At 51.7% G+C, this 16,265-nt stretch overlaps 2 protein-coding genes across 2 annotated transcripts; one reads left to right on the top strand and one right to left on the bottom strand.

The window, feature by feature from the left end:
* Nucleotides 1–2,920: 2,920 nt before the first annotated feature.
* Nucleotides 2,921–7,119, bottom strand: smim13 (small integral membrane protein 13). Its single transcript, XM_035429775.1, has 2 exons — nucleotides 6,611–7,119; nucleotides 2,921–4,055 (listed from the first exon to the last, which is right to left on the bottom strand). Exons 1-2 carry the CDS (start codon nucleotides 6,684–6,686, stop codon nucleotides 3,865–3,867), a joined length of 267 nt encoding a protein of 88 aa, XP_035285666.1. The 5' UTR covers nucleotides 6,687–7,119; the 3' UTR covers nucleotides 2,921–3,864.
* A 1,692-nt stretch (nucleotides 7,120–8,811) lies between these two features.
* Nucleotides 8,812–15,562, top strand: LOC118234229 (basic proline-rich protein-like; the record flags this gene model as incomplete). The annotated part of the gene is made up of 5 exons (XM_035430638.1): nucleotides 8,812–9,394; nucleotides 10,410–10,529; nucleotides 11,787–12,943; nucleotides 13,607–14,189; nucleotides 15,363–15,562. Coding segments are annotated over exons 1-5 (2,643 nt in total), but the record flags the coding sequence as incomplete, so codon positions are not given.
* Nucleotides 15,563–16,265: the final 703 nt, after the last annotated feature.

A 16,265-nucleotide genomic window follows, 5' to 3' on the forward strand; every position in this document is an offset into this window, starting at 1 on the left:
GAATAGTCAGTGTGGGTGCAGGATTTTGTTTCAGTTCAGCACAAAGAGACCCGATTCTACTTATTAAGGTCTTAATTGAAGACTGATTATCAAGGGCGTAGGGTTGGTCTCAACATTGGTAGGGACACGTGCAAATATCACACCTGAGTAGGTATGATATTTGCACATGACGGGAGTCTTCAGATAGCCCCCTCCCCTTCAGCCAATCAAATGCTAGTATGCCTAAATTGGTCGTTTAGGAGACAGCCTGTGAGAGGGCAGATCGGAATTATCTAATATGATTTCGCTCCAAAGATAATGCGAATGAGTACGCTCAAATATTGGTAGGGACATTTCTGTCCTCCCAAAATATTGGTAGGGACATGTCCCTACCGTCCATATGCAAACCTACGCCCTTGGATTAGTTAGCCTAATTTGGTTAATCAGATGTCGTAGTATTGGGCTAAAACAAAAACCTGCACCCCACAGACCTTTTCCGGTAGGATTTGACACCCTTGCTATAGACCCATAAATAATTCAGTGTTGCAATGCTGCACACAAACAGCTATCACAATCAGGCGGAGGAGAATTCACATGAATTACACAAATATACACCAGTCTGACATACTATATTTGGGGTGTCGGCCAGTGCCTCGACCACATTAATAAGTCTAGTCAGTAACCACTCGCCTGTTCCTGAATGTTCTCATCACCCACACTCACCTGGTGAGGGAGGGGTTAACAACGCGACGGCGCGTTTTCTGTTTCTCCTCCGTCCTCCGCTCTTTTCATTCTGCAGACCCCGGAATGGAAATTCGATTCCCGCCGATCGGAAAAACAGGCCTGCGGGAGCGGCGGCCAAGGCAAGCCGACAGCGGCCAGGCCAGGGATGGTCTCCCACGGCCCCGCCTCGTCTTATTTACTGCACGGCTCGTCTACTCGGTTCAACCTCAAAAGCGGAGCTTTTTTTTTTTTTTTAATCGGACGTCCGCGATTTAAACCCGGCCCTGTGGCTGAGGGGTGGAAGCGGGCGCCCGCAGAAGCGCACCGCTTATGTGCGCAACTCTGCCGCGTTGCCCTTTGGGGACGCGAACACTAAGGGCGGAACCGTCAGGCTGTAAATCTGAGCTTTCTGCCCCAAGTGTAGATGTACCCCCCGTCTGCACAGATGTACAGGATGGATATCCTGTTTACAACTGCAGCCTGGATTCGCCGTGTGCACCGTTTGGTTAAAGACTGAATGCGTAGCCGATGTGTGTAGAGAGGAGCAGTGTTTGAGTCTCGGTGTGTTGTGGGGGAGAATAGCTTCTGTTAGAGTGAAGTTAATGTATCACAGTGTGCCCAGGCGTGTTTTCTCAGGCAGTTTGGAAGTTTCAATATTAGTAGGCTGTCTGACTCTTGTGTGAATGTGCGTATTTGGGAGTAACGTTTGAGTAAGACTGCTATATTTACAGGGTGTGTGCACTCGGGGGTGGTGGTTGGATAAGGTTGCTTTTAACAGGCTGTCTGAGTCAGGGGTTGTTTGCGCTTGCGGGTGAGGTCTACGGTGACGTTTGTCGGACGCCGACGACGCGCTGCTTTCGAGAACCGCGGCCCGCAGGTTCTCGTCTCAGCTGGCGCTCTGAAACGGGTACTTAACTCGAGCAAAAACCGACACCACGGAAAGACTGAAGGCGGCCAATCAAAACACAGCCGAACATGGCTGTGGACTGAATCAGCGCTCGGGACGTCCCGCTCCTGCCATGTAAATATTCCTGCGCGGGCACGGCAGCCGAGAGGAGAGTGGGGTTCGGGTCTATTACCAGCCCGGAGAGCGGCGGCGAGATGATGTCATTTCCTTGGCTTACCACAGTCATTTCCTGTCAGGAGGCCTCTGCAGACTGTGCAGCCCCGGCGCTGGCCCTGTGGAGATTTTTCTTCTCTGCAAGCCGTCACAGCTGCACAGTTACTGTGTGTTTTCTATTCGACCTATACTGAAACCAACTTCCATTGAAATGCTGCCCCCTTGTGTCAGTGTGTTCAATCCTTCGCAGACGCCTGCTAGGGAATTAATTCACTTGCGGAGTAAACAGCTTTGCTTCTTGAAACGTCAACAGCGGCAGTACTGTAATTGAGCTCATGGAAGAGTGATCGTTTACTACAGACCGGGTGTTCAAAAAAACACAGCACACTTTCAACTAATGTGATTTCAATGTAAAAGCAACAGCGCCATCTTCTGTTCTGCCTCTGTCTGCAGCATCACGCGTCCAAACCAGCAGGATGTCACTTTTTTTGGCTGGACCGCAACAGCGGGGCCAGCCCTACAAACGTGAATGTCTGTGAATGAGTGAGTGAGTGATGAAGTTACACCACACCATTGGTCGCCCGAGTTAAGAAGTCACACCTTTGGTCGGCCGGATCACGTGTATTAGGTCCAGCCATATACTAGGTTTTAACCTGGTCTTGTTTTTAATAGTAAAAGAGAACTTGAGAACAGTGGTTAAAGGAAAATATGCAGTCTCACATTCAACTGGCCTGCACTTCTGTCGTTCATTTTAAATATTCTGCATGTGGTCAGTAGCGCCATCTTACGCCAGCCTGGTTCTAGGCTTCCAGCGAGAAAGAAACGGAACAAAAGACTGTGTGGCGGAGGGTAACCAGGGTGCTGGGGTGGAACCCAAACACAACGGCTCCCATTGTGGCTGACTAGGAAGGAAAAACAATTAGGAAGAAGGACAAATGGCAGGAAGTCCCTGTTTTGGGCACCACTAGGGGTAATATCCCATCAGTCCTGGCTCTATTACACTGTAACAGACATCTGCACATAAGGCAGAAATACCCCCTAAAGTCTAACACCACATATACAGGCATATAAAACTTTACTGTAACGCTTATGGGATTGACAGGACTAAAGGGGCTTCTGCATTCGACAACTCCATGCATAAAAGACTGTACAAGTCTGTGCGTTTGCTTATATATTTTTTAAGAAATATTTATTATGATGGTTGATTACAGCTCTGGCATAAAAAAAACAAAAAGAAAATAATTCAAATGAAAATAAAAACGTCCACGTGTAAAGACGACCGTTCGTAACGCTGGCTAGGACCGGCAGGGCGCGGAGACCCGAAAGGAGTCGCCGTCTTCAACTTCGCTGGGCGGGACGGGGCGAGAGGGGAAACCGGGAGCCGACGAACCGCGCGGCGGGTGCGCACGGGCCCACGTTTCGCACGCAGCGCGCCCCGGCCTCCGGAGGGTCAGGAGGTCGCGGCGAAGAAGCGGCGTCGTCGTCGTCGCGGGAGGTCCTCCGGATGGCGGTTTGGGTCGTCGCACGTTCAAACCGTTCCGTCCCACGCTTCCCGTTAACCGGCAGAGGGGGGGTTTGAGTGGAACGAGCACGCGTTTCTTCCCAATACGAGGAACCAAGAGCATCGCACAGTGACACAACTAAATTTTAAAAAGTGTCTAATTAGAGTGACTGAAGGCTTCAGCTGTCAGTTTAAACTTTCTTTCACACCGTTTCCTTTTGACATACTTTTAAAAGTGTGTCAGCTCGCAGTTGCAAGTGTTTTTATCTACTCAAGCTAAGTTACACGCACACACACACACACACATACTCTCACATATCTTTGTGTAATAAGACCAACCAATGGTCTCGCAGGAGGCTAGAGCTCAGCAGCCAATGAGAGTGGCACGTACTGCGGGGTCAACCATGTAGGCTGAGGGGAGGAATGGGTACCAGGAGTACTGCTTCACGGGCAAGTGCGCCTAAGGTGTGTGTACTTGCAAGTGGGAGGGATGCGGACGGGGGGGGAGGGGCGGGTATGAGAATCAGGTTTTGATGGCCTTTCCCATCAATGTTAGCAGCTGGGCTAGGGCGCGGAGAGACAGGCGGGGGGAGGGGGGGGTCTACGAGGCCGCTTCGGGCGAGACCAGCCTCTGCCGGGGGGTCTTGGGACGCTGGCGGGGGCTGGGGGCGGAGCTACGGTCGGTCTCGGGCTGGGACGGCTCCGTGTCGCCGCGCTGGGGCCCGCTGTCACCCACCAGCTCCCTCAGGAATTTAAACTTGGAGAGGAAGAGCTGCCAGACCACATACCAGCCTGCAGGGGGAGACAAACACGAGAAACGTCAAACACGACCACTGAACCTGTAGGCCTTCACAGGGCTTAATGTTGTTCTCCCACAACATTAAGCCCTCTGAAATCACGATGGTCAAGGTGACAGCATTCAGGAATGTTTCAAGTGAACAACCGTGCGCACAGTTTAATAAATACATAATTTAAAAATATTTTCAAAAGATTTAGCCTAATATTTCAGTGATTCAGTTCTCTCAAACTTTGTCAAAACATGGATAGAAAATGTAGTTCGGAAAAAAGACAGTCGCTGGCAAAAAAAACAGGCTACACCCTGGTGATTTTAAAGGCAGGCATTCGGAGATGTCTCCTTGAAGTGAACAGACCTGTACTCTGATCAAGCAGGAGCCTGTGGTGTCCTTTAATAAGGAGTGGGTAACAGGACCGGGAGGCCCCTGAGGGCTGCCTTGTTCTGTGCCCGACAGTTAAAGCAGCACGAGAGCGTTCCATATGGCAGCTGTGACCCGCAGAACCCTGCGTCTGGCCCCGCCCCCCCTCTACCCAACGTCTATAAATAGATCTTGTCGCTGCAGCTCAGCCCCAGTTTGGCACAGAGCTCCTGGCCTCTGGCAGCTAGCAGATCCAGATTTATGGACAGACATGATGGGCGGAGGCCGTGTGTGTGTGTGTGTGTGCGTGCGCGGTTCCCACTCCTCTCTTTCAGCCACGGGAAGCTCGGTTTGGCGACCCCCGCGCTCACCGCCACCGCCTTCCTCCTCCAGCGCTCTGGGAAGTCTTCATCACCCAGTCTCCAAACCAAAACACCAAGCCCAGATCCAAACGTGGCGTCTCTCTCTCTCTCTCAGATGCCGAAAAGCTCGAGCCCACGCTGTATGGCAGCTTTCTGTCAGGCTGCCAAATGGCAGCTTCCAGTCAGACCGCCAAATGGCAGCTTCCTGTCACGCTGCCAATGGCAACGTTCTGTCAGGCTGCCAAACGGCAGCTTCCTGTCAGGCTGCCAAATGGCAGCTTCCTGTCAGGCTCCCAATGGCAGTGTTCTGTCAGGCTGCCAAACGGCAGCTTCCTGTCAGGCTGCCAAACGGCAGCGCGAATCTAAACGCAGGTGCTCCGGGGCTGCCAGACGGCTGGTGCTGCCGCACTCGGTCTTTACGGGGCAGGGATTTGACGACAGGGCGGCCACAGAGATTTTTCATCCGGAAGCGACACTTTTGCCCCCCTGACATTATCAGGATGCACAGGAGCGAGAGCCACCAGATAATGCATACAATAATATACGAGCGTTTACATTTGTGTATAATGATATGCAAGCACTAACACAAACATTCACATATGGCCACGACTGGCAAAAACTCTGCTGGGCCCGTTTGAGACCACACCCGTAAACATACTGACACACACTAACTCGCAGGAATGCAATGCACGCACGCCCGCAGTGCACAACGTGAACAACATTTAGAGAACGAATGTTCAGATGTTTTTGTGCTGTGGGGAGGGCGACAGGTTTATCCCAGGTTTGCCCAATTCTTTAGTGATGCCATGCATGCATTTCTCATCAGAATAGTTTTTCACCTGCGCCAAGAAAAAGTCACTCACTGTCTGCATCCATTCTAAAGTGAAGACGATCACTAGAAATGACACATGCAGGAAAGGGACAACACCAGATTACTTTACATTAAATCGGTGTACAATACAAAGACCGGGCACGAAGCAGAAATCGGATTAATATAAAAGCATCTGCTAAACTAAATGAATGACTAAATGAATTAAATAAAATCTATGATACACAGAGCGTAAGGTCTCGTACCTGCATTGCCTGTGAATAGTGCCAGATTCTCTTGCGTCACTTTCTAAAAAAGTGGCGGTCGCGACATGCAAGGTACATGTATGGGACTGCTGCCAAAAATCAGAGGACCTGAGGTCAGAAGTTCAATTCAATTCCGCAATAGTTCAATTCCTGCTTTCGGATTTGATTCTCTTCCTGTTTTGCAAAAGAGTTCCGGTCCCAGATGAGAGTGCTGGAAAAATAAAAAGTTCCGGTGCCGGACATTTCAGTTAAAAATTAAGACGAACTAGCTACTTTTACTCATGCGAAGTCCACCATCTTAGCTTGTATACCGTAACTGCTACAGCTCCAGGTGTAGAAACCAGCGAAGTCAGCGTTATGTTATGTAGCTAGTATCGAAATGAGGCAGTTGTTTTTGTCAATGTCTGGATTGTGTATTGTGGTTGGTTCCTTTTAGCTAGGTAGCTAGATAACCAACGTAGTGAACATTGCAGTATTATTAATTTCGACAAAGTAGTATTATGTCATTGTCATATTTGATTTAAGAGCTGTGTCAGAAATGTACAGGTTCTCTTGGAAGCGATGATTGAAAGGCAAAAGTTAGCTATATAATGTAGCTCCATTGAAGGGTAATGAAAAAAATATCTAACGGATATATTATTTACCAGCGTTACATTTGTCACACATAGCCATAGATCATGGGCAACTAACGTACAGTTATAAAAGCCAGCCAGGCACAGAACCGTGACGTAAAAAGCTCGGTAAGTTAGCTACTTACCGAACAACATGAAGAGAAAAACGCATACGAGGGTAGCCACGATGACCAACACCGTGAGTCCAACGCTTTGCCACATATTTGTTGCTTCTTTTATCCCAGCAAAAAGTTAGCTACTCCTTTGGGTCTTCAACCTATTGCCCATTTAACAGGCTGACAATATGCAAGTGCGCTGGTGAACTTAGAAGCTAGAACTTAAAAGTACTGGCTCAAAAATTCACCTTCGCAGGAACAAGCAGCTATAGCTAGCTGGAATGGCAGCTAGCCGGAATGGAAAAACAAACTCGACCCCAGTACTCCCGCACACCAAATCTGCAGGCGGCTGTATTACCACAGCCAAAATAAAATGTCGGATTGCAGACACGCGTTTCATTAGGGAGTCAGAGGGTTTTTTCGTTTCGTTTTAGATCTACATTATTGCAACGATATATAACCATACGTGAGCTATGTCACGGTAGGCGAATTGACACAAGCGTTTGCTTCCAAAGGCTTTACTGAGCATGCGCAGTTATTGCACAGGGGATTGTGCGTACTGTAGTTCTATCCGGGTCATCAGAATGACGTTTTGTTTTTTTATTTATTTACAATACAGTCTCATATTATCTGGTCATAGCAGATATTTATTTCACAAGCCTGTACTTATTCAGTGATTTATAGAAGGCGCATTGACTGTTTACTGCAGGGCTGCCACAGTACCTGTTCCTGGAGGTCTATCATCCTGAAAGTTTTCACCATAGACCAGTGGTTCTCAAACTTCGGTCCTGTATGTGCTGGCTTTCGTTCCACCCACAATTGCAATCCCAGAATTTTAACAAACTGTTAATTTTTCTTGATTAGGTGCTTTCATGTTTTAGAGCAGGGGTCTCCAATCTTATCCAGAAAGGGCCTGTGCGGGTGTCGGCTTTTGTTTCAACCAACAGAAACACACCTGATGCTACTAATCAACCACTAGTCTTTGCTAAGCACCTTGATTCGAGCCCACAGCCATCTCGCTGTGAGGCAACAGTGCTACCCACTGCACCACTGTGCCACCCATGATCATGATATAACCCATGTTTGTGGTATAACAACAATTAATTGTTGATTTTTTATCTTTCATTGAGGGCAGAGATGTATAAATAATTGCCACATGGCACCCATGACAGTTCTCTCTTGTGTCTTCCAGGCTGATGCAATCAGCAGCATTTTCATAGTTACTGACAAAGTTATCTTTGCATGGCCAAATCTATCCTTTTATGTAATATATTTAAAAATAAATAACTGTACTTAGTGTCATATGATTTGTGAGTTTTGTAAGTGGTCATATTTCATCCGAAATATCACAAATCAGAATGTCTCTCCTGTCATGTAAAGATGCTTTATTAGTAAAGTAAATAGCTGTTTATAATTTCATTATCTATATCTTTTTTAAGTAAATATGCAATAGTTCACGAACTTCAGCAATAAAATCATTGCAGTCAACAAATTTGGAAATGAATGGGATTACTCCCCAGTCTTGAGTATGCTGTGTGGACAATATCTGACAGATGCTATATTGTATATAATTGTACAAAGTCACTAGTTTAAGTATTTTATTATCATGTTACAAAAGTCTCGAGAACTTGATAACGTTATCTCAGAGGTAAACATAATATTGTGAAGAATTTACACATCTGCTTCAAGCATAATTATGTTGCACACAATGAGCGGCCTAAAATTGATGGAAGGTATCACTGAGTCAGCAGTTTGTTTAACTGAAATCTGTTCAGTACATTGCAGATTATTATTTCAAAAGCAAATATGAAAAATCATTTTTAAATTAAACATTATATTTTCTTCCTGAAGAATAGACCAATTATGAAATCACTTGATCTCCTGTCACACTCCAGGCTGTGGTTGTCTTTGCAGTGGCTCTTGAAAAAATCACGATGGATACTCTCTGGATTTTTTTCTTGAGAGTTTTTGTCAGGATTCTGGACATTGCTCTTGAATGCAGGCCTTGTTATTGATCAATCCCCGCTGTTTGATGCAAATGATTGTTTCTCTATATCCTATCTATTCCATTTTTTTTCCCATTTGAGTTTCCGTTCTCGCTTTTTTGTTGTTTTGGGATTTGTGGGATCTATGTCCTATGTCTGAGGTGCTAATGTAATAGAGCCATGTAAAACATAGAACATGGAGCCAGTGTAAATGCATAATTAATGTAAAGGCTTGTGTCTAAGACCATGACAATCATGATGCTTCATCAGCTTGGAAGGGGGTTTCCCTCCATTCCTCCCACTTCTCTCTCCCTCGCTCTCTCTCCCCTCCTCTCCGTCCCTACCAACTCTTCCATCTCCTCCTGCACCAAATTTTCCATCTTCACTCTCAATACCTTTCCCACCACTTCTTCCATCTGCTGCCTGACCACTGTCCACGCCAACTGGTCCATCCCTTCCTTCGTCTTCCTCAGCACGACCTCTTGCCTCTTCTCCTTCAACACCTCCCCCCCCACCACTACCTTCGCCTCCACCGTCTCCATTTCCACCCTCACCACCAACTCCATTTCTACCTGCTCTACTGTAGTTTTTGTCTCCACCATTACCACCATCTCCTCTATTGTCACCCTCTCCACCTTCTCTTCCAACACCACAATTTCCTCCTTCACCATTTTCTACTCCATTTCCACCCTCATCACCATCTGCTCCATTTCCACCCTCACCACCATTGCCTGCATTTCCTCCTTCGCCATTTTCTACTCCATTTCCACCCTCATCACCTTCTGCTCCATTTCCACCTTCACCACCTTCGCCTGCATTTCCACCCTCAGCACCTTCCCCTCCATCTCCACCCTCACCACTTTCCCCTGCATTTCCACCCTCACCACCTTCTCCTCCGTCTACACCTTCACTAACTTCTGCTCCATTTCCACCCTCACCACCTTCTGCTCCATCTCTACCCCCACCACCTTCTTCTCCATCTGCACCCTCACCACCTTCCCCTGTATTTCTACCCTCACCACCTTCCCCTCCATCACCACCCTGACCACCTTCCCCTCCATCTCCACCCTCACCACCTTCTTCTGCATTTCCACCCTCACCAGCTTCCCCTCCATCTCCACCGTCACCACCTTGCCCTGCATTTCCACCCTCACCACCTTCCTCTGCATTTCCACCCTCACCACCTTCCCCTCCATCTCCACCCTCACCACCTTGCCCTGCATCTCCACCATCACCAATTTCCCCTGCATCTCCACCCTCACCACCTTCCATTCCAATTCCAACCTCACCACCTTCTTCTGCATTTCCACCCTCACCACCTTCTCCTGCATCTCCACCCTCACCATCTTCTGTTCCATTTCCACCCTCAGCACTTTCCCCTCCATCACCACCCTCTCCTCCATCTCCACCCTCACCACTTTGCCCTGCATTTCCACCCTCACCACCTTCTGCTCCATTTCCACCCTCAGCACCTTCCCCTGCATCTCCACCCTCATCACTTTCTGCTCCATCTCCACCCTTACCACCTTCCCCTGCATCTCCACCCTCACCACCTTCCCCTGCATTTCCACCCTCACCACCTTCTGCTCCATCTCCACCTCCTCCTCCATCTCCACCCTCACCACCTTCCCCTGCATTTACACCTTCACCACCTCCCCCTGCATCTCCACCCTCCCCTCCGTCCCCACCACTTTGACCATGTCGACCTTCCCCATCATCCCCACCAACTTCATCTCCACCCTCCCCTCCTTCCCCACCAACTTCATGCCTCCCCTTCCCTTCATTTCCACCCTCACTATTATCGCCACCTGCATCTCCTCCCTCTCCACCCCCTTCCCCATCAGACCCCTGCCCACCTTCTTCCCCACCTCCACCCTCACCACCTTCCCCTCCATCACCACCCTTACCACCTTCCCCTCCATCTCCACCCTTACCACCTTCCCCTCCATCTCCACCCTCACCACTTTCCCCTGCATTTCCACCCTCAGCACCATCCCCTTCATCTCCACTCTCACCACCTTCTCCTCCATCTCCACCATCAGCACCTTCCCCTCCATCTCCACCCTCACCAATTTCCCCTGCATTTCCACCCTCACCACCTTCTCCTCCATCTCTATCCTCACCACCTTCTGCTCCATTTCCACCCTCACCACCTTCTCCTCCATCGACACCTTCACTACCTTCGCCTCCACCGTCTCCATCTCCACCCTCACCACCTTCTCCTCCATCTCCACCCTCACCAACTTCTGCTCCATTTCCACCCTCACCACCTTCTGCTCCATCTCCACCCTCACCACCTTCTCCTCCATCTGCACCCTCACCACCTTCCCCTCCATCACCAGCCTCACCACCTTCTGCATTTCCACCCTCACCACCATCCCCTCTATCTCCATCCTCACCACCATCCCCTGCATTTCCACCCTCACCACCTTCTCCTCCAACTTCACTATTTCCTCCCTCACCACCATCCCCTCCATCTCCACCCTCACCACTTTCTTCTGCATTTCCACCCTCACCACCTTCCCCTGCATCTCCACTCTCACCACCTTCCGCTCCATTTCCACCATCAGCACCTTCCCCTCCATCTCCACCCTCACCAATTTCCCCTGCATTTCCACCCTCACCACCTTCTCCTCCATCTCTATCCTCACCACCTTCTGCTCCATTTCCACCCTCACCACCTTCTCCTCCATCGACACCTTCACTACCTTCGCCTCCACCGTCTCCATTTCCACCCTCACCACCTTCTCCTCCATCTCCACCCTCACCAACTTCTGCTCCATTTCCACCCTCACCACCTTCTGCTCCATCTCCACCCTCACCACCTTCTCCTCCATCTGCACCCTCACCACCTTCCCCTCCATCACCAGCCTCACCGCCTTCTGCATTTCCACCCTCACCACCATCCCCTTCATCTCCACCCTCACCACCTTCCACTCCATTTCCACCCTCACCACCTTCCCCTCTATCTCCATCCTCACCATCATCCCCTGCATTTCCACCCTCACCACCTTCTGCTCCATCTCCACCCTCACCACCTTCCCCTCCAAATCCACCCTCACCACTTTCCCCTGCATTTCCACCCTCACCACCATGCCCTGCATCTCCACCCTCACCACCTTCTGCTCCATCTCCACCTTCACCACCCTCCCCTGCATCTTCACCCTCACCACCTTCCCCTGCATTTCCACCCTCAGCACCTTCCCCTCCATCTGCACCCTCACCACCTTCTCCTCCATCTCCACCCTCACCACCGTCTGCTCCATTTCCACCCTCACCACGTTCTCCTCCATCTACACCTTCACTACCGTCACCTCCACCGTCTCCATTTCCACCATCACCACCTTCTGCTCCATCTCCACCCTCACCACCTTCTCCTCCATCTGCACCCTCACCACCTTCTCCTGTATTTCCACCCTCACCACCTTCTTCTGCATTTCCACCCTCACCACCTTCCCCTGCATCTCCACCTTCACCACCTTCTCCATCTCCACCCTCACCACCTTCTTCTGCATTTCCACCCTCACCACCATCCCCTGCATCTCCACCCTCACCACCTTCCCCTCCATCTCCACCCTTACCAGCTTCCCCTCCATCTCCACCCTCACCACCTTCCCCTCTATCTCCACCCTCACCACCATCCCCTGCATTTCCACCCTCACCACCTTCTCCATCTCCACCCTCACCACCTTCTGCTCCATCTCCACCCTCACCACCATGCCCTGCATCTCCACCCTCACCACCTTCTGCTCCATCTCCACCTTCACCACCTTCCCCTGCATCTCCACCCTCAGCACCTTCCCCTCCATCTCCACCCTCACCACCGTCTGCTCCATTTCCACCCTCACCACCTTCTGCTCCATCTCCACCCTCACCACCTTCTCCTCCATCTGCACCCTCACCACCTTCTCCTGTATTTCCACCCTCACCACCTTTTTCTGCATTTCCACCCTCACCACCTTCTGCTCCATCGCCACCCTCACCACCTTCTCCTCCATCTGCACCCTCACCAACTTCTCCTGTATTTCCACCCTCACCACCACCTTCTGCATTTCCACCCTCACCACCTTCCCCTGCATCTCCACCTTCACCACCTTCTCCATCTCCACCCTCACCACTTTCCCCTGCATTTCCACCATCACCGCCTTCCCCTGCATCTCCACCCTCACCACCTTCTGCTCCATTTCCTGCCTCACCACCTTCCCCTCCATCTCCACCCTCACCACCTTCCCCTCCATCTCCACCCTTACCAGCTTCCCCTCCATCTCCACCCTCACCAACTTCCCCTCTATCTCCACCCTCACCACCATCCCCTGCATTTCCACCCTCACCACCTTCTCCATCTCCACCCTCACCACTTTCCCCTGCAGCTCCACCCTCACCACCATCCCCTCCATCTCCACCCTCACCACTTTCTTCTGCATTTCCACCCTCACCACCTTCCCCTGCATCTCCACTCTCACCACCTTCCGCTCCATTTCCACCATCAGCACCTTCCCCTCCATCTCCACCCTCACCAATTTCCCCTGCATTTCCACCCTCACCACCTTCTCCTCCATCTCTATCCTCACCACCTTCTGCTCCATTTCCACCCTCACCACCTTCTCCTCCATCGACACCTTCACTACCTTCGCCTCCACCGTCTCCATTTCCACCCTCACCACCTTCTCCTCCATCTCCACCCTCACCAACTTCTGCTCCATTTCCACCCTCACCACCTTCTCCTCCATCTGCACCCTCACCACCTTCCCCTCCATCACCAGCCTCACCGCCTTCTGCATTTCCACCCTCACCACCATCCCCTTCATCTCCACCCTCACCACCTTCCACTTCATTTCCACCCTCACCACCTTCCCCTCTATCTCCATCCTCACCACCATCCCCTGCATTTCCACCCTCACCACCTTCTGCTCCATCTCCACCCTCACCACCTTCCCCTCCAAATCCACCCTCACCACTTTCCCCTGCATTTCCACCCTCACCACCATGCCCTGCATCTCCACCCTCACCACCTTCTGCTCCATCTCCACCTACACCACCCTCCCCTGCATCTCCACCCTCACCACCTTCCCCTGCATTTCCACCCTCACCACCTTCTTCTGCATTTCCACCCTCACCACCTTCCCCTGCATCTCCACCTTCACCACCTTCTCCATCTCCACCCTCACCACCTTCTCCTCCATCTGCACCCTCACCACCTTCTCCTGTATTTCCACCCTCACCACCTTCTTCTGCATTTCCACCCTCACCACCTTCCCCTGCATCTCCACCTTCACCACCTTCTCCATCTCCACCCTCACCACCTTCTTCTGCATTTCCACCCTCACCACCATCCCCTGCATCTCCACCCTCACCACCTTCCCCTCCATCTCCACCCTTACCAGCTTCCCCTCCATCTCCACCCTCACCACCTTCCCCTCTATCTCCACCCTCACCACCATCCCCTGCATTTCCACCCTCACCACCTTCTCCATCTCCACCCTCACCACCTTCTGCTCCATCTCCACCCTCACCACCATGCCCTGCATCTCCACCCTCACCACCTTCTGCTCCATCTCCACCTTCACCACCTTCCCCTGCATCTCCACCCTCAGCACCTTCCCCTCCATCTCCACCCTCACCACCGTCTGCTCCATTTCCACCCTCACCACCTTCTCCTCCATCTACACCTTCACTACCGTCGCCTCCACTGTCTCCATTTCCACCCTCACCACCTTCTGCTCCATCTCCACCCTCACCACCTTCTCCTCCATCTGCACCCTCACCACCTTCTCCTGTATTTCCACCCTCACCACCTTTTTCTGCATTTCCACCCTCACCACCTTCTGCTCCATCTCCACCCTCACCACCTTCTCCTCCATCTGCACCCTCACCAACTTCTCCTGTATTTCCACCCTCACCACCTTCTTCTGCATTTCCACCCTCACCACCTTCCCCTGCATCTCCACCTTCACCACCTTCTCCATCTCCACCCTCACCACTTTCCCCTGCATTTCCACCATCACCGCCTTCCCCTGCATCTCCACCCTCACCACCTTCTGCTCCATTTCCTGCCTCACCACCTTCCCCTCCATCTCCACCCTCACCACCTTCCCCTCCATCTCCACCCTTACCAGCTTCCCCTCCATCTCCACCCTCACCAACTTCCCCTCTATCTCCACCCTCACCACCATCCCCTGCATTTCCACCCTCACCACCTTCTCCATCTCCACCCTCACCACTTTCCCCTGCAGCTCCACCCTCACCACCTTCTGCTCCATCTCCACCCTCACCACCTTCTGCTCCATCTCCACCTTCACCACCTTCCCCTGCATCTCCACCCTCAGCACCTTCCCCTCCATCTGCACCCTCACCGCCTTCCCCTCCATCTCCACCCTCACCACCGTCTGCTCCATTTCCAACCTCACCACCTTCTCCTCCATCTACACCTTCACTACCGTCGCCTCCACTGTCTCCATTTCCACCCTCACCACCTTCTGCTCCATCTCCACCCTCACCACCTTCTCCTCCATCTGCACCCTCACCACCTTCTCCTGTATTTCCACCCTCACCACCTTCTTCTGCATTTCCACCCTCACCACCTTCTGCTCCATCTCCACCCTCACCACCTTCTCCTGTATTTCCACCCTCACCACCTTCTTCTGCATTTCCACCCTCACCACCTTCTCCTCCATCTGCACCCTCACCACCTTCTCCTGTATTTCCACCCTCACCACCTTCCCCTGCATCTCCACCTTCACCACCTTCTCCATCTCCACCCTCACCACTTTTCCCTGCATTTCCACCCTTACCAGCTTCCCCTCCATCTCCACCCTCACCACCATCCCCTGCATTTCCACCCTCACCACCTTCTCCATCTCCACCCTCACCACCTTCTGCTCCATCTCCACCCTCACCACCATGCCCTGCATCTCCACCCTCACCACCTTCTGCTCCATCTCCACCTTCACCACCTTCCCCTGCATCTCCACCCTCAGCACCTTCCCCTCCATCTCCACCCTCACCACCGTCTGCTCCATTTCCACCCTCACCACCTTCTCCTCCATCTACACCTTCACTACCGTCGCCTCCACTGTCTCCATTTCCACCCTCACCACCTTCTGCTCCATCTCCACCCTCACCACCTTCTCCTCCATCTGCACCCTCACCACCTTCTCCTGTATTTCCACCCTCACCACCTTTTTCTGCATTTCCACCCTCACCACCTTCTGCTCCATCTCCACCCTCACCACCTTCTCCTCCATCTGCACCCTCACCAACTTCTCCTGTATTTCCACCCTCACCACCTTCTTCTGCATTTCCACCCTCACCACCTTCCCCTGCATCTCCACCTTCACCACCTTCTCCATCTCCACCCTCACCACTTTCCCCTGCATTTCCACTATCACCGCCTTCCCCTGCATCTCCACCCTCACCACCTTCTGCTCCATTTCCTGCCTCACCACCTTCCCCTCCATCTCCACCCTCACCACCTTCTCCTCCATCTCCACCCTTACCAGCTTCCCCTCCATCTCCACCCTCACCAACTTCCCCTCTATCTCCACCCTCACCACCATCCCCTGCATTTCCACCCTCACCACCTTCTCCATCTCCACCCTCACCACTTTCCCCTGCAGCTCCACCCTCACCACCTTCTGCTCCATCTCCACCCTCACCACCTTCTGCTCCATCTCCACCTTCACCACCTTCCCCTGCATCTC

Source organism: Anguilla anguilla, chromosome 8 (assembly GCF_013347855.1).
Source record: "Anguilla anguilla isolate fAngAng1 chromosome 8, fAngAng1.pri, whole genome shotgun sequence".
NCBI lineage: Eukaryota > Metazoa > Chordata > Actinopteri > Anguilliformes > Anguillidae > Anguilla > Anguilla anguilla.

Bases quoted from the DNA above. Each gene is read 5' to 3' on its own strand.
- smim13 (XM_035429775.1), bottom strand. From the start codon at position 6,686: ATGTGGCAAAGCGTTGGACTCACGGTGTTGGTCATCGTGGCTACCCTC. The intron at 4,056-6,610 runs GTAAGTAGCTAA...CTCCCCCTGCAG, and splicing joins TTTTCTCTTCATGTTGTTCG to GCTGGTATGTGGTCTGGCAG.